The sequence below is a fragment of the Heptranchias perlo genome, chromosome 27, assembly GCF_035084215.1.
Source record: "Heptranchias perlo isolate sHepPer1 chromosome 27, sHepPer1.hap1, whole genome shotgun sequence".
Lineage (NCBI taxonomy): Eukaryota > Metazoa > Chordata > Chondrichthyes > Hexanchiformes > Hexanchidae > Heptranchias > Heptranchias perlo.
Window position 1 is genome coordinate 6,099,314 of NC_090351.1, and position 25,453 is coordinate 6,124,766.

At 42.5% G+C, this 25,453-nt stretch overlaps 1 protein-coding gene across 2 annotated transcripts in view; it reads right to left on the bottom strand.

Annotated features, from left to right (window-relative positions):
- LOC137344360 (bile acid receptor-like) overlaps positions 1-25,453 on the bottom strand; it is a 101,936-nt gene that overhangs the window by 42,794 nt on the left and 33,689 nt on the right. Inside the window, exons 2-3 of one of the 2 annotated variants that reach the window (XM_068007247.1) lie at positions 9,422-9,492; positions 9,176-9,321 (exon numbers count right to left, since the gene is read on the bottom strand). In XM_068007247.1, the coding sequence (XP_067863348.1) occupies positions 9,176-9,272 (97 nt within the window). In that variant the 5' untranslated portion in view covers positions 9,273-9,321; positions 9,422-9,492. The remainder of the gene's footprint in view (positions 1-9,175; positions 9,322-9,421; positions 9,493-25,453) is intronic. The other variant, XM_068007246.1, reaches the window with a different exon arrangement.

Consider the following 25,453-nt stretch of genomic DNA (forward strand, 5'->3'; position numbering starts at 1 on the left):
AATAAATCAGGAGTGGGGTTGGAACGGTGATGAATTTTAATTAATTTTAAAAATTGAACTGAGATTCCCATATTTAGGATTTTACTATGGTGTACTACATTCTCAGGATGTGGACATCACTGGCAAGGCCAGCATTTATTGTCCATCCCCAGTTGCCCTGAGAAGGTGGTATACAACTGAGTGGCTTACGGCCACATCAGAGTCAACTATGTTGGTGTGGGACTGGAGTCACTATTTACTGACAGCAGCTTTTATTTCCAGAATTTTTTTTAACTGAATTCAAATTCTCAAACTGCCATAGGTGAGATTTGCACTCATGTTCTTTGGATTATTAGTCTAGTAACATAACCACAACACCATCATACCCTGATCTTTGATGTGTGATGGGGTCCATTGGCTTGTTGTAGTGCCAGTTATGTTTAGTAACTTTGAAAGCACTTTTAAAACACTTGAGGTGGAGGTCCCTTTGTTACCATGCAGTAACTGGGGAGAGATCCCACACCATCCGTATTAGAGGGGTCAACATCCATGGGTAAATGTGACATTAAAAGTCAATAAGAAGACAACAGTTTTAAAATCCTAGACTGGTGACAATCAGTTAGGTTCACCTAAGAGCCCAAAATTCAGCCTCCCATTCCTACAAGTTATGTTTTTGTGCATTTTACAGTTTTTAATGATTGCAGTGTGCAATAGGTTTTATTTCTCATGCAAGAAAATAAACCTTTTTAAACTCAGTCAAAAAAGCAATAAGGGCCAGAAATGATTGATAATAGCAGAAGAATGATTAACACTTTCAAATGAGTTGCCTCTCTCTGCTTTTTAATGGAGGGCATTACCCCATTTATTTTAAATAGAGTAATCCCTTTATTAAAATAGCAGTCTGAGGAATGTCATATGGGCATGTTAAGCATAGAATTATAGAATCATAGTAAGGTTACAGCATGGAAGGAGGCCATTCGGCCCATCAAGTCCACGCCGGCTCTATGCAAGAGCAATCCAGCTAGTCCCACTCCCCCCGCCCTATCCCCTTAGCCCTGCAAATGTTTTCCTTTCAAGTACTTATCCAGTACTTGGATCCATCTCCTATTATCACCAACAGTAATTTCTAGCCTCATAGATATGTTTGAAATACACAGTAGGTTGATCAGCAACTAAAAAAGGAAAGAAACAGATTAGCGTTCACCAGAAAATTCACCAAACATATAAAAATGATAAATCAGGGCACTTAGCAAGCCGTTGTACTTAACTACGTCAAATAGTGTGGGATGTTACAGGCCCAGATAGAATATAAACCCAGAAATTATTATTGCCAGATATTAGCAGCTGAACAGTTAATGTGTTTGTATGAATTTCTTATTTTAACACAGGTGTTAACTCATTTATTTTAAATGGTTTAACATGTCTGCTAAAATTATGGACAAAAAAATGTTATACAGACAAGATAAGCATTCGTCCTCTCATATTGCATACAGTAATTTCTAGACTACAATTTTATAATTGGGTATGGAGCTAGTGAAAGCTGTTAGCTGGGTGAATAAAATCTAGTTCAAAAATTAATCTTATCGCTATTTAGGATGATGTTTTGGAACACAATTTTTGTAACTATCAGCTGTTTTAGAATAAAGCCTATGTAACTTAAATAATTCAGGGAATGTTCAGAGCTTTTGAGTTGTGTGGGCTTTCTGAGTTATAGGATAAAAATGATAAACCACAGTCAACTCTTGAGTCTGCACTACTTATGTCACGGAAGTATGCTGGGGGGGTGGGAGAAAGCTATTCACAGACCCTTCATAGTAACAGATGTTTGGTGACAATCTGAAGAACCCACTCAGCTGATTGTTTTTAAAGTCAATAATTGTGCATTAGTCTTCGGGAATAGTATTGCTGCTGTATAAACACAATGAACATTTTGCCCTGCTCTTCGAAGCAGGTTAAATTTATAGTTTATAACAGCCTGCCAAAATACTACTGGTTTAAAAAAAAAGCCAGTATTGGAAGGAAGATACACTGAAATAATTTCAAGCAATTTTGATAAATATAAAGCACTTCAAAATAAATCATTGAAAAGGGAATTTGAGTCATCAGAAATATTTCTAAAGATGAGTTTTGATGATACAATGGGGGCCAATGACTAGTTGAGTTACTGAGCCTGACAATGTGAAGAAACTGAATAAGCATCAATGGATAGCCATTAATTTAGGGAGCCTTGATAATCTTGCCACTTATAATTCTTGATGAGAATTCAGCACCATCACACCATCAGGCTTAAAAGATCTTCAATTCCCAAGTGATCTTGAATAAGGAAGAACTCTCATTGTCATTGGGGTATTGACTTGGAATGGTAGCTGAGACAAAATCAACAGGGAGATGAATCAGCATCAGTGGTAATCTGCCATCAACGAATGATATAAATTAGCTCCTTTGTACTTTTTAATTCAGGTAATCCCTTTGATTGACAACGTCCAGGCAACACATATTTCTCATTTAATGTAATGATAGAGTATTTTCCTTCTCTACTTTCTTCCCTTTACTGTATCCACATTATCTTTTGATGTAAACGCAAGTTCTTTCTTCTTTCTTTCTTCTGACTTACAGGGAGAGATTGGTGAAGCAGATGGATATCTCCACAAACACCATTTATACCGCGACTTATCCAGCATTCCAAAAAAAGCTGCTTCCCCTCACCCCAAACATGTTTTTATCATCTTAACAGACCTAGCCAAGCATAATTATCATTCACAAACCTAGTGTAGTGGTAATAGGCTTATGACAGATGTAAAGTTCATAATACAGGAGAGAACCAGGCTGAATACAGAAAGTACAGAGGAGATCTAAAAAAGGGAACAAGAGGGGCAAAGAGAGCGTACGAGAATAGATTAGCGGCTAACGTAAAAGGGAACCCAAAAGTCACTTATAAACATATAAATAATAAAAGAGAGTCAAAGGAAGGGTGGGACCGATTAGGGACAAAAAAGGGGATCTTCTTGTGGAGGCAGAGGGCATGGCTGAGGCACCAAATGAATACTTTGCATCGGTCTTCACTAGAGAAGAGAATATTGCTATTGTAGCAGTAAAGGAGGAGTGATATTGGATAGGATAGAAATAGATAAAAAGGAGGTACCTAAAAGAATGGCAGTACTCAAAGTAGAAAAGACACCTGGTCCAGATGGAATGCATTCTAGGTTACTGAGTGAAGTAAGGCAATAATTGCAGAGGCTTTGGCCACAATCTTCCAATCCTCCTTAGATATGAGGATGGTGCTAGAGAACTGGAGGATTGCAAATGTTACAACCCTGTTCAAAAAGGGGAGAAGGATAAACCCGGCAATTACAGGCCAGTCAGTCTAATGCCGGTGGTGGGGAAACTTTTAGAGACAATAATAGGGGACAAAATTAATTGGCATTTGGAAAAGTATGGGCTAATAAATGAAAGTCAGTATGGATTTGTTAAAGGAAAATCGTGTTTGACTAACTTGCTTGAGTACTTTGATGAAGTAACGGAGAGGGTTGATGAGGGTAATGTGGTTGATATTATGTATATGGACTTTCAAAAGGGTTTTGGGAAAGTACCACATAATAGACTTGTTAGCAAAATTAAAGTCCATGGAATTAAAGGGACAATGGCAGCATGGATACAAAATTGGCTAGGGGACAGAAAGCAGAGAGTTGTGATGAATGGTTATTTTTCAGACTGGAGGGAAGTGTACTGTGGTGTTCCCCAGGGATCGGTATTAGGACCACTGCTCCTTTTGATATATATTAATGACCTGGACTTGGGTATAGAGGGTATAATTTCAAAGTTTGCAGATGATACAAAACTCGGAAATGTAGTAAACAATGTGGATGATAGTAACAGACTTCAGGAGGACATAGACAGGCTGGTGAAATGGACAGACACATGGCAGATGAAATTTAACGTGGAGAAGTGTGAAGTGATGCATTTTGGTAGGAAAGATGAGGAAAGGCAATATAAACTAAATGGTACAATTTTAAAGGAGGTGCAGGAACAGAGAAACCTGGAGGTGCACATACACAAATCTTTGAAGGTGGCACGACAAGTTGAGAAGGCTGTTAGAAAAGTATCCTGGCATCCTGGGCTTTAATAATAGAGGCATGGGGCTCAATTTTAACATTGAAAAATGGGTGGGTTGGGGGCAGGGATGCATTGAAAATTGCCACCATTTCAGACCCGCCCCCAACCTGCCTCCAACCCGCCCATTTCCGGTTTTCACCAAGGCAGGAAGAGGAGAGGGCGACCAACCTACTCCCAGGAGGAAGATTGGTCCTTAAAACCTTTCAAGGAGTCTGATGATTGCACAGTGTTCAGTACCATTCGCAACCCCTCAAATAATGAAGCAGTCCGTGCCCGCATGCAGCAAGACCTGGACAACATCCAGGCTTGGGCTCATAAGTGGCAAGTAACATTTGCGCCAGACAAGTGCCAGGCAATGACCATCTCCAACAAGAGAGAGTCTAACCACCTCCCCTTGACATTCAACGGCATTACCATCGCTGAATCCCCCACCATCAACATCCTGGGGGTCACCATTGACCAGAAACTTAACTGGACCAGCCATATAAATACTGTGGCTACAAGAGCAGGTCAGAGGCTGGGTATTCTGCGGCGAGTGACTCACCTCCTGACTCCCCAAAGCCTTTCCACCATCTACAAGGCACAAGTCAGGAGTGTGATGGAATACTCTCTACTTGCCTGGATGAATGCAGCTCCAACAACACTCAAGAAGCTCGACACCATCCAGGACAAAGCAGCCCGCTTGATTGGCACCCCATCCACCACCCTAAACATTCACTCCCTTCACCACCGGCGCACTGTGGCTGTAGTGTGCACCATCCACAGGATGCACTGCAGCAACTCGCCAAGACTTCTTCGACAGCACCTCCCAAACCCGCGACCTCTACCACCTAGAAGGACAAGAGCAGCAGGTACATGGGAACAACACCACCTGCACGTTCCCCTCCAAGTCACACACCATCCCGACTTGGAAATATATCGCCGTTCCTTCCTCGTCGCTGGGTCAAAATCCTGGAACTCCCTTCCTAACAGCACTGTGGGAGAACCGTCACCACACGGACTGCAGCGGTTCAAGAAGGCGGTTCACCACCACCTTCTCGAGGGCAATTAGGGATGGGCAATAAATGCCGGCCTCGCCAGCAACGCCCACATCCCATGAACGAATAAAAAAAAATTCTGGGCACCACACTAGAGGAAGGATTTCAAGGCCTTGGAGAGGGTGCAGAGGAGATTTACTAGAATGGGACCCGGGATGAGGGACTTCAGTTATGTGGAGGGACTAGAGACACTGGAATTGTTGTCCTTAGAGCAGTGAAGGTTTAGCGGAGATTTAATAGAGGTGTTCAAAATTATGAAGGGTTTTGATAGAGTAGATAGGGGGAAACTGTTTCCACTGGCAGGAGGATTGATAACCAGAGGACACAGATTTAAGATAATCAGCAAAAGAACCGGGGGTAGATGAGGAGAATTTTTTTACACAATGAGTTATGATCTGGAATGCACTATCTGAAAAGGTGGTGGAAGCAGATCAACTTTCCTAAAGGGAATTGGATAAATACATGAAAAGGAAAAATTTGCAGAGCTGTGAGGAAAGAGCAGGGGAATGGGACTAATTGGATAGCTCTTTCAAGAGCCGGCACAGGTATAATGGACCGAATGGCCTCCTTCTGTGATTCTATGATTCTATGATTTCATGCTTCAACCTACGTGGGCGTACAGACATAAGCTCGTCACAAGAAGCTGGCTATGGTATCTACCAAGACCCCACTCTCGACCGGCAAGTCTAAGAGGAGCCTGACAGAAAGATAAATAGGACTGGAAAGATAAGACCCAATCTTGTGACTCAGCAGATCTTCAGGTCTTGGGCCTTCTGACTGCTGCTGTGCAGCTAGGAGGTTACTGGACAGGACAGCAACTGCTGGCCCCTCAGGCCCACAGTTGCAATACAATTTCCTCCCTGTTTTGCTGGCACAAGGCACAAGGCCCGGCCAAGCATGAGCGGAGGTTCAACTGAACCATATTGATGACCAGGAACACCAAAATTGCTGCACTTCAGCCTGCACTGCTGCTGTCCAGAGCCAAAGCAGAGGGAGCCAGGAAAATCAGCGCCAATATGTTCATGTGCCTGACATAGTGATAAAATAGATGTTCAAAGACATAGCAAGCTAATTTAGTGACAGGAGAGCTAGGGTCATTTGTCTGGTATCTCATATTGGTACAGCAGCTGTATAGATTGCATGTGCGTTCTGTGCAAATAGCTATTATAGGATACCTGTGTTGCTTGGACATGGTTATAGGCACCAATGTTCCCTTTGATGCAGTGTGTATACAGATACAAGTTGTGTTAAATTGTGCAATTGCAGCTATTTGTGGCTGTAATATTAGATACAAATATGGTTCTTGCCAATCATACAAGTTCTTAACTGCAGTTAAATCACTATTGATGGCGTTTACTTACATCAATCAGGTAATGCAACAGCTTCCACCAGGGTGCCAGGTTGTCTTAAAAACGACCTTAATTTCTAATGCAAATCCTTTTGCAATTTTCTATCAAAATTTACTCAATTTTCACAAATTGTGGGATTGCAGTGCTGTTGGAGGGTGATGGATATAGAATCAGGGCTTACTGGTTGAAATGTGAAAATACTCTCTGTAAAACAAGGAGCTATTGTATTCAACAAAAATCCTAATACAAGAAACTTCCACTTCCATAAATACATTTCTACTGTATTTGATTTAACCAAACTTTTGTTTAGCCCCAATTTTGCAATGGCAGCAAAATTGAGGCTACACTCACACATGGCACAATAGTGGGGGGGAGGGAGGGGGGTGGTGGGGGGCTGACCTCATCATATTTTGTGAGACTAGCCTCTCCTAATTTTAATAGGCTTGTAGCTAGTTCCAACAAGAAAAGCAATGAATGGTCAGTAACTATTACATAAGCATTCCTTTCAGCTATTAGAGAATACCAAAGAGAAAGTGACAAACAGAATTAGCCACTTTATGTAGAAAGTCTGAAACCCAAATCCCGTGTGATCATATTACATTTAAATGACAGTTATCTTGAAGTAAAGCAGTTTTTTTTGACTCAAGAACATCAAATCAGTTTGAGCTATGAAATGGATTCAGAGGTTATGGTACTGGACTGGCATCCCAGAGACTGTGGGCTCAATTTTAAACTTAAATTGTGGGTGCGTTGGGGACGGGGCTGCGAAAATTGCAAAAATGCAGAGTGGGTGAGGAAGCCGGCTCCAACCCGCCGACTTCCGGGTTCCCCACAGACGCACCAGTGTGCACACACTTCCTGAATCCGGAAATCCCGTCAGCAATTAAAGCCCGCAGGATGATAGTTAAAGAACCAAATGTACCTCATGGAGGTACTTAAGGCACTTTACTTGTGATATATTAGGTAGTTGGAACGATTGTTAACTTACCTGGGCGGCTTTCCCGCGGCTTCCGATTCACGCCTGGTAAACCAGGCTTGAAGGGCCGGATCAGGCAAAAATAAACTAAATAAATTAAATAAAAAACGATTGCACAAAGTTAAAACACAAAATCAACCTACCTTTTCACCCTGCTCCGATGTCCGGTATCTCCCTCTCCGCTTCCCCCTCTTCCCCCGAAGTCCCTCTCAGCCCCCGGTGTCCCTCTCCGATCTTCCCCTCTTCCCCCCCGATGTCCCCCTGATCTTCCCTCTCCCCATGATGTCCCCCTGATCTTCCCCTCTCCCCATGATGTCCCCCTGATCTTCCCCTCTCCCCCCGATGTCCCCCCGATCTTCCCCTCTCCCCCCGATGCCCTCCCAATCTTCCCCTCGCCCCCCGATGTCCCCACAATCTTCCTCTCTCTCTCCCCCCCGATGTCCCCCCCAATCTTCCCCTCCCCCCGATCTTCCCCTCTCCCCTCCGATCTTCCCCTCTTCCCCCCCCTATCTTCTGTTCCAGCGCTGGATGATGCATCTCCTGTCAATCAGGCTGGCTGCCGGGCGTGAAACTCAGAAAGAACTTTAATCACCATCAATTACGTTGCAATCGCTTCGGAAAAGATAATTTTTTTAAAATTCGGGTTTGCCATGCGCACCTCCACCCCCTCCCCCCCTCCCCCCGCTCCCAACCCACCACCATTTCAAAATTGAGCCCTGTGAGTTTAAATCCCACCGTGGCAAGTTCTGAAATTGAATTCGATAAATCTGGCAATGTGTGGGCCAGCACTCGAAAAATTGGTTCTGAAAGTTGCCAGTTCCCTGATATTCTTCACAGGAAAGAGCCTATCATCCCCACCCAGTCTGGCCTACACATAATTCTAGTCTACACTGTGCGGTTGACTTTTAATAATCCCTAAAGTGGCCTAGTCACTATTCAGTTTATAAATCCAGTTCATGAACACTTCCCACTTCCTTCTCGGGGCAACTAGGGATGTGGAATGTGTGATTGCCAGTGCCATCCAAAGGAAACAAATTTTTAAAAATGAGACAACAGAAGTGAAGCAGATAAAAAAAAAGATGTAATTCTGTAGACAATGTTTTGCAAATTTACCAGTACCAGTATTTATAGTTAGTGGCCTAGAAATTTGGGTGCATGGGGGACCCATGCGCCTGAATGGTGAGGTCCAGGGCGGCCCTGGTACTGGGCCTCGGACCTCATTGTAATGGAACCGGCATAGCGCAACATCCCGCCAGCGAAGGGTAGAGAAGAGTAGAGAAAAATCGGGCCACTGCTAGCGTCGCAGCGGCCCTCAGGTACGTGAGTCAGGGATTGAGGCCGGGGCAGGAGGGAGATCGGGGGTCGGGAGAGTGGTTAAATGTGGAGTGGGGAGGAGCACTCCCTATCCTCCCGGATCCACATTCAGGTGAGTTATTTACCTTCTTGCTTGCCAGGCGATCCCTGGGGCTGGTTTCCCTGAGTGCAGCCCGCGTCTCTTGTTTGTCCTTACCCAATATGGTGGGCGGAACACTTCCTGCCCACCATCTTGGGGCCTATGGTGACGGCACAGCGCCCAAAGAATTCTCTTGTTAGGGTTTCGCCTAAAAAGTTCAGAAGCATTGCACTATAAAGAGATTTACATATCCCTTAATGGATTTATCTGGTCTTTTTATCTTCCATTTACAACATATGTAGCTGAACTGTGAAGAGTTTATACATACCATAAAGCTGGGGTGGTTCTGCAAGACAGTATCCATCTGAGAGAGCTAAGTGGCTGTGTGCAGCCATGTTGGCCTCTGACCCTGTCCAGTGTTTCATTCATGTGCTGTTTATTGTTCAGATGTAAAAAAAACTTCCTTCATTGGCACTGAAAAAAAGAGGAAATTATTCAAAATTGAAATGCTACTACAGTAAAAATATGAACACCAGTATCTAAAACAGATCAAGCAGTGTATCCTGTATAATACCTGCCTATCTGGAAGTTCAACACAGCTGTAAAAAGTATCAATAATTAAGGTTTCATCCTATTCTCTGGAATCTGCAAATAAAAAAGTTACTTATAATGAGGCATGCATTTGATAAGAACAGATTCTAGTAAATAACTATAGGATGTTTGCTACATTACAAATTTCTGCAAATCTATTGAGAAGTAAAATGTAATTACATCTCCCACTTTTTTTGCATTTTGCATTTAATTTCAATGGGCAAATATTTTAATCATGGTGATAAACAGTTTAGAATCACTTTTTCTTATTTATGTTATACAGTTGTTATGTAAAACCCTGTTCTATTAGGCTCAGTAACAGTCTTGGTAACAATAACAAGGTAACAGTCTTGTTCATTATCGTGCTCCTGATTAATTACAGATTGCATTCATTGGAACTTGATTTTGTAGCCAAAAAATACCATCAGCAGTAGTAACAGAATGATTTTGTTTTTTCTGATGACAATGTGCATTTTTTCCTCACCAATTTTCTTCCCTCCTCTTCTTGCCCCTGAAAGACATTGGCACCTTGCTGGCATATGATTCCATTGACACTACCACCCTCTTGTACCTCAACATACTGGTCATTCTTCATGTGTGAACCTTGACAATAAATGTTAACAAGTGTTCATTCATGGTAGACATCACGGCCAAGATTGATCCTGTGCCCAAACACACACATACACGCATACACACACACAGGTCCAGCACTGGTCATTCAACAGTGGTTAGAAGTGGGGACATAAGTAAATTTTTCCCACTCTAACCAAGAGGCACTGAGGCAATTGTAATACCTGTACTGCCACCCTCGCTGACAGCAGCTATCTCAACACAGACTAGTCAAGCATGGAATATTCTTGGGCCTAGAAATTAATTGACGCTGCGCCTGTTCTACAGGCGTAAAATGGGCGCCTAAGTATCCAATACGGCTGGTGTTGTGCGCACGGACATTCCGCACCAGAAATGCTCCACCTGCCATATTGGTAAAAGTTGAAGTATAGGCGTCCAGGGCTCGCGCCTGAAACAAGCATTAAGCCCTTTACATATGCAAATAGGGAACCCAACGGCCGTTTCAGGTCCACTTCCTGTAGCTGGGCTGCCCTGAATGCAGCCGGCGCCCAGGGCCTGTTGCGTTCAGGATAACCAAGTTTACATGCAGCCTAACTGGCGGTTCTTAAAGGGACCTCTGGAGGCCACCACCAAAAAGGTCATTTTAAAAAAATACTTAACTGAATGTGCAGCCGGGAGGAGTGGGAGTTTTCCTCCTGGCTCCACAGCAGTCCCGAAGACTGTTGTCAGCACCCGCTTGGCTCCCTCCCGATTGCCTTCCCCCCTCCCACTGCCTTCCCCCCCAATCACCTCATCCCCTCCCCCAATTACCTCACCCCTTCCCCCAATTGCCTCCTCCCTCACGATCACCTCACATGCCTCCCACCACCCAAGATCTACCTGAGGGATGCTTCCAGCGACACAGTGGCCTGAAACTTAAATTCACTTTGTTGGCAAGTTACCTAGGGACACACAGGAGGGGCAGTACACCTGTCTAATTTAAATAAGATCTGCTATTGAGTGTGCTTTGGGACTACCCGTTCCAGTGCAGGGATCATTCCCTGCGCCCAGTCCTTGCCGGCACTATCCAATCTAGCCCCCTTGGTCTGTATGGCTCAACTACTCACTGAATAAATTCACTGAGCCATCAGGGAAGGCTGCTGTTTCTTATTCTAACCCTGACACCCATACATGCATAACTTCAAATGTAGGTACGTGCATGAACAGCCTCCGCCAAGTCATGGTAGTGTTGAGCAAAAGTGAAATACTATACTAATTAATCCCTTAAGGATACTAAGGCTGGGTGTTCATCTGGGCTCTGCTTTCTTACTTCAGTGGAGTGGCCCTGTTTACATTACACAATCTCACAGCGATAAACTTCCACAGTTCTGTGCACCCAAAGTGCCCTCTGTTACTTTCCAAATTTATATTTTTTGTGCTCATTATGATGATCAATGTCATTGCTGGGAAATTGATTTTTTTTTTCCTTTTTTTTCTCACTCAGTATCTGCACTGTCAGATCAGGAATAGCACAGTCCGAGTGCCAAGTAAAGCTCAATCTACACTGTCCAACTTGAGAACAGCACCCACTGCTGTACTAGTGTGACATTTCAATTCCCCAGACACCAGCCATCCTTATGCCCTTTCTGATTGAGATTGTCAGTTTAGCAACAGTTTATGCCAAATTAGGAACAATTTTGTGCTGTGGGTTGTGGCTCATTAGGAACATGGCTGAGAGAACCAAGACCTGTAGGATCATTACAGCCAGCAATCTGTGCTAAATATCATTCCAGATCCTATAGGTGAAAGGACAGTGTGCAAACTTATTCCACTGTCCAGTCCCTGAAGTCATCTGTAATATATTGCAAAACTTTTAACAATTAGTGATGGGCAATAAATACTGGCCTTGCCAGCGATGCCCACATCCCATGAACGAATTTTTAAAAAACTTACATTGGTTGCATACTCCTGTGGAGATTCCCAAGTTAAAATATCCACACTGGCCTGTTACATTTCCCTGTAGCACCAATAGGTGGCACTCTAATAGGCGTTTCGATGTTCATTTTATGATTGGCTTGTCATGGCTTCCTGTCATTTCATCACATGCTGCTCTATTATTTTTCCCCACAAAATTGTCAAAATGCTTTCTGAAAAAAGTCTTGTCCACTATTTTTTTCCAATATCTAAAATTTTTTATGTCCAAAATAAGGTTTTAAACAAATTTTTTTAAACATATTTCACAATAACATAATTAAATATATCAATTGAATTGTCCTTTGTGTCTTTTAATGTGCAGTATACTCAATTTCCTAGAATGCATTTAATAGATGAACTGCTGAAATATGTTGCTTCCGTTTCTAGCAATTTCTGCTTTGTTTTTTCTTGAAGAACATCTAGAGGACAAATTTCAACAGATTATTCAGGTAAAGTTTATATTGATTCTTCTAAAACACAGAGGCTGTGTGTGACATAGAGAGAGAAAGAAAGCAGATTGTACTGATTGCACAACCGTTGTAGCTTTTGTTTTGTGTTCTACAAACTTCAGAACGTATATTAAGTTGAGAGAGAGTGCCTTACTTCATTCTAATTCGCATTATTCTTTCAAAAAATGAGTTGCAAAAAAGACTCTAATTATCTACCTGATTTTTGTTAACAGAAAATGTAAACATTCTAATTATTGATCCCGATGAGACATAGAGAGAGGTAGAAAAATAGAGAGAGACAAAGCATCTTTTCTCATTCTAATTTGAGTTCTTTACAAAATTAAGCAAGTTGGATTTTGAAAGTAAACAAAGCCTCCTGGAGGGAAACAGCAGGGGAGGGTGCAAGGAGGGAAACAGGTTGAGAGTGAGGGGAGGGAGCCTCTGGCCTCTTATCACACTGTAGGGGAGTGAGTGGCAGTGAGGGGGGAGTGGATGGAATGTTAAGAGTGACAGCAGAATGAGTATGAGGGAGGGTATAAGAGTTGAGTGGGTAGTTCAAAGGGGAAGAGATGGGGTAGTGATAGGAATGAATGAGGATGGCAATGGGAATGAGAGCAGATGAAAAATGGAAGGGGTAGTGGAAAGCTGAAAGGGTGAAATGCGAGTGGGGAGAAGCATAACTGATGGGAAGAGATCCATTGAGGGCTGAAGAATATATTTGCTCCACAACCCCCATTGGAAAATGTAGCCTGCAGTCCTTGTTGGCTCCTTCTGTGCCACACCAGGCCATGCCACCCATCACACCTGAAAGAAGAAAGGGAGAAAAAACTACAGAGAAACAGAGGAGTACAGACAGAAATGCAAAATAAGAGTTAGAAAGAGAGAAGTAGAAGAGAGGAAAAATAGATGCACAGAAACAGAAGAGGAGAGACAGAGATAAACATTCATAATGAAATCAGACTGTTCTTCCATTTTGTACTGTAAGTGCAGCATTACTATGTAACAGCCTGTTGACTATTTTTATTTCTTTGCTTCAGTTGTGCAAACATACTGTAATTCTACTGTTAAAACAGGCACTATTTATATCTTATGCGGTCTTGATATCTGCTTAGCAATGAACTGCAAAATTCAGATCACAAGAAATCTAGCTGAACTGGGCAGTAACCTGAGTGAGATACCAGATTCCTCTCAATCTACAGCTTGTTACACTGCAGTGCCACCAGAATCATTGCAACATTCAGCATTCCCTTCTTGTTCACGAATTGCCCCTCCTGTCAGCCAGCTTCACTTCTTGTCACCAATTTTCCCTCCTGTCCACCAGTTTTCCCTTCTGTCCACCAGTTGGCCCACTTATCAACTGGTTGCCTTTCTGTCCAATGGTTTCTCTTCCTGTCCAGCAATTGTCCCTACATTCATCCAGTTTTCCCTCCTGTCTACCAGTTCAAATATGACATCTCCTTGACCAGGACTCAATAAAAATTAAATGCTTTTTAAAAACTGCACAGTCAGTATGGTTATGGGCCTTGACTAGTGAAAAGAGGAGCCGGAGGTCAGGAATCATTGGGATGGGAGGGTGGAGCCAGTGGAAAATCTATGGCAGGGCCAGTTTATACTAGTCGTCATACATATTTTATTATTATTAAGAAAACTAGATAAACAGCAATGGCCCATAGAGTAGGACACTATTGAGGTTGAAAAGAATAGGGGATAAGTTTCTATAACTTCTTTCATGTTTACTGGGGGCTCCAAGAATGTTCACAGTCAATTACTTACTTTTGAAGTGTAGTCACTATTGTTATGTAGGAAAGCACAGTAGCCAATTTATTTAAAGTAAGGCGCCATAAACAGCAAAAGAGATAAACAACCAGTTAATCTGCTTTTGGTGATATTGGTTGAGGCAGAATGTTAAGCAGGCCAGTGGGAGAACTTCCTGCTCTTCTTAAAATACTGTCGTAGGCAGGGCCTCAATTTAGCATCTCATCTGAAAGATGGCACCTTCAACAAGGCAGCACCCTCTCATACTGCACTTAAATGTCAGACTAGGTTATATACTTAAATCCTGGAGTGAGGTTTGAACCCTCAACCTTCTAGCCTTGGAAAGGAGAGTGTTGCCAATAAGTCAAACTGATACAGCAGTGGCTAATATATCAAGAGGTAAATACATTCAAATCAGTCCTGGGTGAAACCAACCCCAGATTTGGGTCTGACCTGGTACCATTTCAGAATTAGAATGTCCATGTTATTTATAGTGATCAAAGATGGGATTTGGGGATCATTGCAATCTTCACTATAAATTGGCTATAAGTGATTTGCTCAGTGGCTCACTGTTTCTAACTTCACTCACAGGAAGTAATGGAGTTAATTTACTGAAAGTCACTGACACTGTTTTCTACATTCCAAGTTCTGAGAATTAAATATCTGAGTCTTGGTTTTTGATCTTTGTGCACTGAAGGAATGAAGCAATCTGTTCAAAAGCACATTTTGTATTTTTTTTTTCCTTTTAATAAATATATAATAAGCATTGCCAAATGCTTGAGACTTGGAGACTCTGTTATATAACAGTACAGAGCAACACAAAGTCCTGCCAAGTAATTTCCATCATCGTGGAGAAATGAACTGTGGAAAATACAGGATTGGGATTTCTCACCAGTTCAAAGTAGCTCCTTTCATTGAACTGGACAGCTTGCGGTTGATACATAGAGGTAAAAATTGGACTACGCTGTGTCGAACGGGCTCATTGAGGGCCAATTTTGGAGACCAAAGTCCTGCACCCAAAGCGTGCCTGAAAGATGTCCAACCCGATATTGGGTCGGGCCATTTTTCAGGCATCCCTGGTGGCCACCTAAAACAGGCATTAGGTCCCTTACATATGTAAGTGAGGGCCTGTTTTAGGCCCCCTCTACTAAACTGGAAATCACAGTCGATCATGTTCCGCTCAGGATTCTTAAGCGGTCAGTGCGACCTAAGCTAAAAAAAAATATTAATGTTGTGAATCCAGGAACAGCAGGATTTCTCCCCTGACTCCACAGTAAACCCTATAGCTACCCCCCAACGCCCCGCCCCCCCGGCCTGCTCTACTCCTCTTTCCTGGGGCTGACCTTCAGGCTGCTGCTGGTGAGGTAATCAACCCGACATTCATTTTCTTTATTTTCTTCAAATGGATTAGCTGCCTGTGGAGATGCGACAAGCACACCCAATTAATATTAATAAGGCCTGAGGTCCAATCTCGGTCCGGCCTCGGGTCTCCCAGATGGGCCATGCGCTCCGTGCATGGTGCCCATTTCACGCCTGAAATTTTCCTAAAGGAATTTCAACCCCATAGTGTCCACTGTTACACCTTCATCTCCCAAAACTAAGTGTAATGAGGGAGATGGTGCTGGCCAAACAAGCCGAGGAAACGTGTAGTTCCTGACAAAAGCAATGGGATAGAAACTTGTCTTAAGCGGTAGTCCAAAGTGGGCGATAGCAAATCGGCCGTCTGTTTTACACTCGGCCCGATTCAGGTGCAACACGGGCGGCTGTGAGTTGAATTTCTCCCCCCCTCATTCTACAAAACCTGTTATTTGAATGTAGCTACAGGAAATGAATCCTAAAAAAACAGGATATACAACTTCAGTATTAACAATGAGGTGATCAATGAACTTGGATAGGGCTAGAAGAGAGGATGAGGCCAACATTCCTGTCTTTGCTGAGTTTAGCATAAAGTATCAAGTGCTTACAGAGAATTTAGTCTGAAGCAACAATGGCAACTTACACTACACAGCACCTTTAATGTAGCAAAATGTCCCAAGAGTTTCAATTTTGGATCAGCTGATCAGACACCAAACATAAATTCCTAGTAGAGATAGGGGAGATGATTGAAAATGTTGTTAAAGGAATAGATTCTGAAGGTGGGAGAGATGTGGCAAGGTAACGACATTTAGAAAGAGAATTCCAGAGTGTGTGGCCATGATGGCTGAAGGTTCTGCTGCTAATGGTAGGGCAGAGGGAGGAGGGTGTAAGCTGGGAGGCTTCAGAGGTAGAGTGGAGGAAGGCCATGGAGGAATTCAGAAATGAGGACAGGATTTTGACATCACTGCGGGGCATCTCCATTAGCAGTGACTGAGAGAACTTTCTTAAAGACCACAGGATTCAATCTTGCTAAGATCACTACTCTCACCCCAGAAGCTGCTCAGTATCTCAAAACTTCATTGCAGACCACAGCCTGTATTAGAAGTTCCTGTATTTGGCATTATCTCAATGCAGTGCTGGAGCTGCCACTGGAGTGATGGAGCCATCCTCTCAATTGTCCGGATCTCTTTGAATGCAGTCAAACTACAAATCACACTGGTGCTGTGAACAAGATAACTTACCCAGCAGTAAGACTGCTACATTTGATACATTAAAACATCAAAAGTTGACCTAATCACATCTTTAATGAGAGGCCAACATTCTTATTTTTTCCGTGTTTAGTGAAAAAGTAGAAACACAGTACTCAGCACTGTGTTTAGCACTGTTTAAAGGATTAACGAGGAACTCATGTAGAATTTTGTGGTCCATGGGAATTTACTCTGAGCTCCCTGCTCTTTCCATTATAAATAATATGAAGGAGGATGCTTTAAGTATAACATTATAAAATTTTCTGATAATGTTAAGTGACCATGTGACCAAGAGCATTCAGAAAAACCAAGGTAAATTAAGTGCATGGGCTAAGGGATGGTAGATGGATTTTCTGATAAGTGCAGTAATAGTGTTACCAGAACAAAAAATAGAACATAACAGAATAAAGGAAGGGTGACCTGTGGCTTCACCGCACTTGCTTTATATTGGGGGTAATTTTAACCTAACTCGCTGGGTAGGAGACCATGGGATCGGGTGGAATGCTGGTTTTACACCCGCCCAATGTTACTCTCCACTGACTTCGTGGAGTCAGATTACAATCGGGCGTGGTGTAAAACCAGCGTTCCACCCAATTCCGTCAGTTTTCCAACAGGCGGGTTAGGTTAAAATAGTCATAGTGTCTGTAGTATATGAGTATTACTGCTTCAATTTTAACTAATTTATTTGGCTAATGAATAATATTATTACCCAATTGCAACATCAGAATTATGTCACATGAAAGAGTTAGCTGCTAGAGTTATTCATCTCCCATGTTATAATTCATTTAATTTGAATCAAAAATCAGATTTTTGAAGTAATTATTATAATTAGCTTAACTATCTTCTGTGTTTCATTTCCTGTCTATTTCTGGGGGGTTTTTGGTGGGGGGGAGAATATTATTTTTTGAACAATAGGTGATTTTAGCATCATCAGGAGACCTGGCTCACTGAGCTTGGCAGAAGAGGAAGCTGATTTAACACACACAGTAGAAATGTCAAGCATTATGAGCCGTTTCCCAGTTAATGACTCTCCCCACTATAATAATTCAGCCCCTTCACTCTGCCCGTTTCTATAACTCCTCTCATCCAAGTTCATTCCGTCCAGAAAAATGCATTCAAAAAATTGACAGAGAAAAAACCAAATGGATGTTAAAACTAATGAACAGAAATAGAAAAAAAAAGTTATTTATAAAAAAAACTTTTAATGTAAGCACTGATGGTGAGGCTCACTCTCTAAAACGAGTCCTATTGATCGGGTGTCCTCATTAAAAGAGTTCCCAATGGTCAGGTCCTCTCTTTAAAGTGGGCCATGCTTTTTTTTCATTCTTGGGATGTGGGCGTCACTGGCAAGGCCGGCATTTATTGCACATCCCTAATTGCCCTTGAGATGGTGGTGGTGGGCCTTCCCACTTTAAAAGGGCCTGACTTTAAGATTTGCAGTCCTAATTCTGAAATTCTCTCTTTGATAAGGATCCCAATAGTGAATTTCTGTCTTTAAAATGGATGGCTCTCGTCTTTGAAAGAGATCTTGATGGTGAGGCTCTCTCTTAAAAATTAATTCAGATACTAAAATGATGCAATATCCTCCAGAGACAATCTCAATACAGAGAAATGACGAGAATGTACAGTCTTAACCAGAGAGCATATTATTGCCATGGCAACTCATCAGATTCCAGCACTCAAGAAGATAAACTTTTCTTTTTCATCCTTCCCGAGTCCAGAACTCAGTATCAAAAATGATTTATGTAGAAATTGTTTGATCAGAGGTTTCAAATCTGGAAGAGCATAATTCATAATTTTATACGGGCACATTGTGTGAAAGTATATTTTTTAACTGGCTCTTACACACATGCAATATGAGCAAATGACGAAGGATTTAGAAATACTAAAATACTTCCAACATTGAGGCAAGTATCTGTATGCCCTTATTCTATGGTGATAACAATAAAGATGAATTTACATATGTAAAACTAACACAGGATTTTTGAATAATAAATACTAAAAAAGTGAATTACAATCAATTGTAATGTGGGATGAAGCCACATATTCCAATTATCAGTTGTGGCTTAGTTGGTAGCACTCATGCCTCTGAGTCAAAAGGTTGTGGGTTTAGATCCCACTCCAGAGATTTGAGCACATAATCTAGGCTGACACTTCAGTGCAGTACTGAGGGAGTGCTGCATTGTCAGAATATAGAGGCACTGGAGGTGCTGTCAGGGGTGCTGTCTTTCAGATGAGATGTTAAACCGAGGCCCTGTCTGCACTCTCAAGTGAACTTAAAAGACCCTATGGCACTACTTGAAGAAGAGCCAGGGAGTTCTGGCATTCTGGCCAATATTTATCGCTCAACCATAGAATTACATAGAATGTATCTCACAATAACAGGCCATTCTGCCCAAAAGGTCTATGCCGGTGTTTATGCTCCACACGAGCCTCCTCCCTCCCTACTTCATCTAACCCTACCAGCATATCCTTCTATTCCTTTCTCCCTCATGTGTTTATCTAGTTTCCCCTTAAATGCATCTATGCTATTCACCTCAACTACTCCATGTGGTAGCGAGTTCCACATTCTAACCACTCTTTGGGTAAAGAGATTTCTCCTGAATTCCCTATTGGATTTTTTAGTGACTATCTTATATTTATGGCCACTAGTTCTGGTCTCCCCCACAAGTGGAAACATCTTCTCTATGTCTACCCAATCAAATCCTTTAATAATCTTAGCGACCTCTATCAGGTCACTCTGCAGTCTTTTCTTTTCTAGGGAAAAGAGCCCCAGCCTGTTCAACCTTTCCTGATAGGTATAACCTCTCAGTTCTGGTATCATCCTAATAAATCTTTTTTGCACCTTCTCCAGTGCCTCTATATTCTTTTTATAATATGGAGACCAGAAATGTTCTCAGTACTCCAAGGTTGGCCTAACCAAGGTTCTATACAAGTTTAACATAACTCCTCTGCTTTTCAATTCTATCCCTCTAGAAATGAACCCCAGTGCTTGGTTTGCTTTTTTATGGCCTTATTAACCTGTGTCGCTACTTTTAATGATTTGTGTATCTGTACCCCCAGATCCCTCTGCACCTCTACCCCATTTAGACTCTTATTATCGAAGCAATATGTGACCCCCTTATTCTTCCTACCAAAATGTAATACCTCACACTTATTTATATTGAAATTCATTTGCCAATTACATGTCCATTCCGCAAGTTAATTATTATCTTCCTGTATTTTGTGGCAGTCCTCCTTGGTATTAACTATACCTCCCAATTTGGTGTCGTTCGCAAATTTTGAAATTGTACTTCCGGTTCCCGAGTCCAAATTGTTTACGTAAATGGTGAACAACAGTGGTCCCAGCACCGATCCTTGTGGAACACCACTTCCCACTTTTTTCCAGTCTGAGCAACTACCTTTAACCCCTACTCTCTGTTTTCTGTTTTGTAGCCAGCTTGTTATCCGTTCTGCTACTTGTCCTCTGACTCCACATGCTCTGACATTAGTTATGAGTCTACAATGCGGTATCTTATCAAAGGCATTTTGAAAATCCAAATATATTACATCTACTACTTTGCCCTTGTCTACCCTTTCTGTTACTTCTTCAAAGAATTCAATAAGGTTGGTCAAGCATGACCTTCTCTTTTGAAATCCGTGCTGACTATTCTTTATTATATTTTCAGTTTCTAGATGTTTTTCTATTACATCTTTGAGTAAGGATTCCATTATCTTTCCTACTCCACTGACGTTAAGCTAATTGGTCTCTAGTTCCCTGGACTGGTTCAATCTCCCTTTTTAAATATAGGAATCACATTAGCTGTCTAGCACTATTCCCTTTTCTAATGAATTTTTATATAAATGTAATAGTGCCTCTGCTCTCTCTTCCCTAACTTCTTTTAATATGAAATCCATCCAGACCAGGTGTTTTATCCTCTCTAAGTTTGGTTAGTTTATCAATTATCTCCCCCCTTTCTATCTTAAATCTCTTTATATCTTTTTTGATCTCTTCTTCTTATGTCATGACCACCATGTTAGTCACACTAGTAAATACTGAAGCAAAGTAATTATTTAATATTTCTGCCATTTCGCTGTCATTACCTGTGAGTTTAGTGTGTATCCCTTAGTGACCCTATCACTAAAACAAATTATCTTGTCATTACCTCATTGCTGTTTGTGGGACCTTGTTGTGTGCAAATTGGCTGTCGTATTTCCTACAGCACAACAGTCAATACACTTCAAAAGTACTTCATTGGCTGCAAAAGTGGTCATGAAAAGCGCTATATAAATGCAAGTCTTTCTTTCCTGGAAGATTCTTACTGACCTCAACCAGGGAGGCAGTGCAGACACTACAATTATCCTCAGTGTGCATGGGTTAGAGAGGTGCATGGGTTAGAGAATGGAACTGCATCCCAGTATGAGTAACTGCCTTCAAAAGAAGAGGGGAGAAATTTGGGGCAAAAAAGTCAAAAGGGAGGAGGAAAAAAAATCAATAAGTTCTTTGGACATTGCCAACAGATTATAGTCACTTGACAATGAAAATCTGTAGAAAGCCTATAATACCCTGTCCCGTTCCACAGGAGTATTTGTACCTGTGCCGACTGTGATCTAATCTTTAAAACATTTTCCACTCAGTCTATGTTTAACTTTAACCTCTGTTAACCAGATCCCATCAGATTGGCTGCTTGTCGAGGTTTGACAAAATCAATATTCGGTATGGCTGATGGATAACTTGAGTCAGCTCATTGCATTTTGTATCTTGCATTTAACAGGAATAAATGGCACAATGGAATAATCAGCACAATATCCAAACTAACTGAGTCTGGAGGTGGGGGGAGAGTGGAATCATGGTCAAAAAATAGAGCACCAATCATGCACCAGGAGATCCATGCTGGTGAGCAATAGGGGAGAATTTAACCCCCTGCCCCCCACGACAGGCGAGAGGGGGTCGGGGGGGGGGGGGGGGAGTAAATTGCTAAAAATGTGAAACCTGGTTTAACCACGGAGGGTTTGGGGACGTCCGAGTATCCCGCTCTGGAGAAGCGGGTCAGTCATTATAATACATAAAAGAGGCTCCGTTCCTCAGATTTTGGGGGTCATTTGAATTTAACGGCTGGGAGCCAGGATTCCCAGGGCTCGGGAAACCCAACAGCTGAAGGGAGGCAAGAGCTGCCGGATCCAGCAGGTAAGTGGTTTTCCAGCACTGCTTGTGGGCCAGGAGGAGCAAGAGTGCTTCGCCCTGGTCTTCAAGCAAACCTTCTGCCGCGATCATCAGATCTCCCCCCGCAATCACTCCCCCCTGCGATCTATTCCCCCCTCCCCCGCGACCATAAGACCATAATAAGACCATAAGAGATAGGAGCAGGAGTAGGCCATTTGCCCCTCGAGCCTGCTCCGCCATTTAATGAGATCATGGCTGGTCTGATTTTTACCTCACCTCCACTTTCCCGCCCTTTCCCCATATCCTTTGACTCCCTTGTTGATCAAGAATTTGTTTAACTCAGCCTTGAATGTGTTCAATGACTCAGCCTCCACAGCTTTTTGGGGTAAAGAATTCCAAAGATTCACGATCCTCTGGGAGAAGAAATTCCTCCTCATTTCCGTCTTAAACGGGCGACACCTTATTCTGAGACTATGCCCCCTAGTTTTAGATTCCCCCATGAGGGGAAACATCCTCTCAGCATCTACCCTATCGAGTCCCCTCAGAATCTTGTATGTTTCAATCAGATCTCCTCTCATTCTTCTAAACTCCAATGAGTATTGACCCAACCTGTTCAATCTTTCCTCATAAGACAACCCTTCCATACCCAGAATCCACCCAGTGAACCTTCTCTGAACTGCCTCCAATGCAAGTATGTCCTTCCTTAAATAAGGGCACCAGAACTGTACGCAGTACTCCAGTTGTGGTCTCACCAGCACCCTGTATAGTTGTAGCATGACTTCCCTGCTTTTATACTCCATCCCCCTAGAAAGAAAGGCCAATATTCCGTTTGCCTTTCGGATTACCTGCTGCACCTGCATGTTGACTTTTTGTGTTTCATGTACGAGGACACCCAGATCCCTCTGTACTGCAGCATTTTGTAGTATTTCTCCATTCAAATAATATTTTGCTTTTTTATTTTTCCTCCCAAAGTGGATGACTTCACATTTTCCCACATTATATTCCATCTGCCAATTTTTTGCCCATTTGCTTAACCTGTCAATATCCCTTTGCAGACACTTTGTGTCCTCATCGCAACTTGCTTTTCCACCTATTTTTGTATCAGCAGCAAATTTGGCCACAAGACACTTCATCCAAGTCATTGATATATATTGTAAGTAGTTGAGGTCCCAGCACTGAGCCCTGCGGCACCCCACTAGTTACAGATTGCCATTTTGAAAATGACCCTTTTATCCCGACTCTTTGTTTTCTGTTAGTTAGCCAATCCTCCATCCATGCCAGTATATTACCCCCAACATCATGATCTCTTATTTTGTGCAGTAATCTTTTACGTGGCACCTTATCGAATGCCTTTTGGAAACCCAAATATACTGCATCCATTGGTTCCCCTTTATCCACCCTGCCTGTTACTTCCTCAAAGAACTCTAATAAATTTGTCAGACGTGATTTCCCCTTCATAAAACCATGTTGACTCTCCTTGATTGTATTATGAGTCTCCAAATGTCCTGCTACTACTTCCTTAATAATGGATTCTAGCATTTTCCCAATGACAGATGTTAGTCTAACTGTTCTATAGTTACCTGCTTTCTGTCTCACTCCCTTCTTGAATAGGGGTGTTACGTTTGCAGTTTTCCAATCCGCTGGGACCTTTCCAGAATCTAGTGAATTCTGGAAGACTACAACCAATGCATCCACTATTTCTGTAGCAGGCAACGGGCTGGACACCCATTCCACCCGCCCGATGACATCAGTGGGAGACCCAGTCCATTTTCTTGTATCTGACCTCATTTGCGTTGAATAGTTGAGCTGCCAGCTCTAATCACCCTGCTTATAGGCAGCGTGTCTTTTGGGAGGGTGGAAAATATGGTGGACAGGCACTGACCATGAGACTGCAGCAGCAGCTTAAAAGGAAAGTCTGGAAAAGTCAGCCGGGGCGGGGGGCGGGGGGGTGCAGTAGGGTCAACGGAGCAGCTTATTTCAGCATTGGAGAAATTTAAAGAGCACATACAGCAGCAAGGAGTTGAAGTTAAGGAAGCCTAAAGGCTCAAAACTATTAAAGGAATAAGGGGAAAAATGATTCCAGCGTTCCTTTACAGCAGCTAATGATCCCTTTAAGTAGTGTTGGAAATGGCCACCTCCCGACCTGTACCGCCTGTGATTTGTGGGCGGGTTGTGGAAGTAGCTCTGACAGCACTGATCAACATGAAAATTGCATTGAGGTTTTAACTGTCTCATTTGACCCCATTTCAATACTTTAAATAGGTCGCCAATTGTTTCCAGCGGGAGCAGTGGCCAACTAAATCGTGGTCCACCTGAACATCGCAATAGTTGGACCTCCAACTGAAAGTCAATGTATTTTTTCCTTTCCGTTATCGTCCTGCTGCCGCCCTGTTTTCAGGTGTAAACAGGGCAGTAGAGAGATGAAAGTAGGTCAATAGTACGTCTCGTGATCTCTATTTTTAAAAAAGTTGTGTAAATGCACCACATGGTGTGATATTGAACCATACTAAAACCACAAAGACCCCGTTCAATCACCAGTCTGTGCAGAGTTAGTTGGTTTCGGCTGGGAATGCATCAGTTAGCCACAGTGCCTCTAGGTAGGGAGAGGAAACCAATCACTTCCAATTGCTGTCCAGTGACCCCTGCTGAACATTTGTGAACGTCAAGTATGGATAGGATCAGCCTCAGCTGTGGTTCCCCCAGTGACTGAAAGACACATCCATTGTTTAGGTTCATCAGTGACCAATTTTTTGAGGTACCAAAAGGTTTGTGGTGTCCATGGATCTGTACCCCAGGAAGTCAGCAACTTCAAGAGAGAAGGAGAGAAGTGCGTAGCAGAACAATAAGGATTGTACTCACAACTGGTAATCTTAGTCTGTGACTGGACTTTAGTCCCAGGTTTAATGAGTTTTAAAATTTTAGGACAATTTAAGAATCCAACAATTCATAATAGAAGACAGGCCAAATACAATCTCCTGGTAGGCTAAAAGATCAGTCGTTGCTCCCTATTGCTACGTTACTAACTGCCCTGAAGGAATAAACTGAATTTATACACAAGTGCTGAAGGTTGTTTTGCTGATAAAATGATTTAGCTACAGAGTAGAGACAAGAAACACACTGAGTAATAATCTGAAACGGCAACAATTAACAGCTGACAATCCAAGCACACTGGCCCCAGGTTGGGCTGCCTTTAAAAACAGGATGGTGGAAAGGTCTAAGATATTACAAAGTCTATGCATGGCACATGTTTTCAAGTCTACTGCAGGATTCCATGCTGCCCCAAGCAACGTGGCAGAGTCATAGGTGAAAGATTTTTTTTGTTTTTTTTAATATTTTTTATCTGGTGGTTTTGGGGAAGGGGAGTCCCTGATTCCCAGCACTCTAATAGTGGGAGAGGGATCTCTGATTCCCAGCACTCTAATAGTGGGTGAGGGATCTCTGATTCCCAGCACTCTAATAGTGGGTGAGGGATCTCTGATTCCCAACACTCTAATGGTGGGAGAGGGATCTCTGATTCCCAGCACTCTAACGGTGGGAGAGGG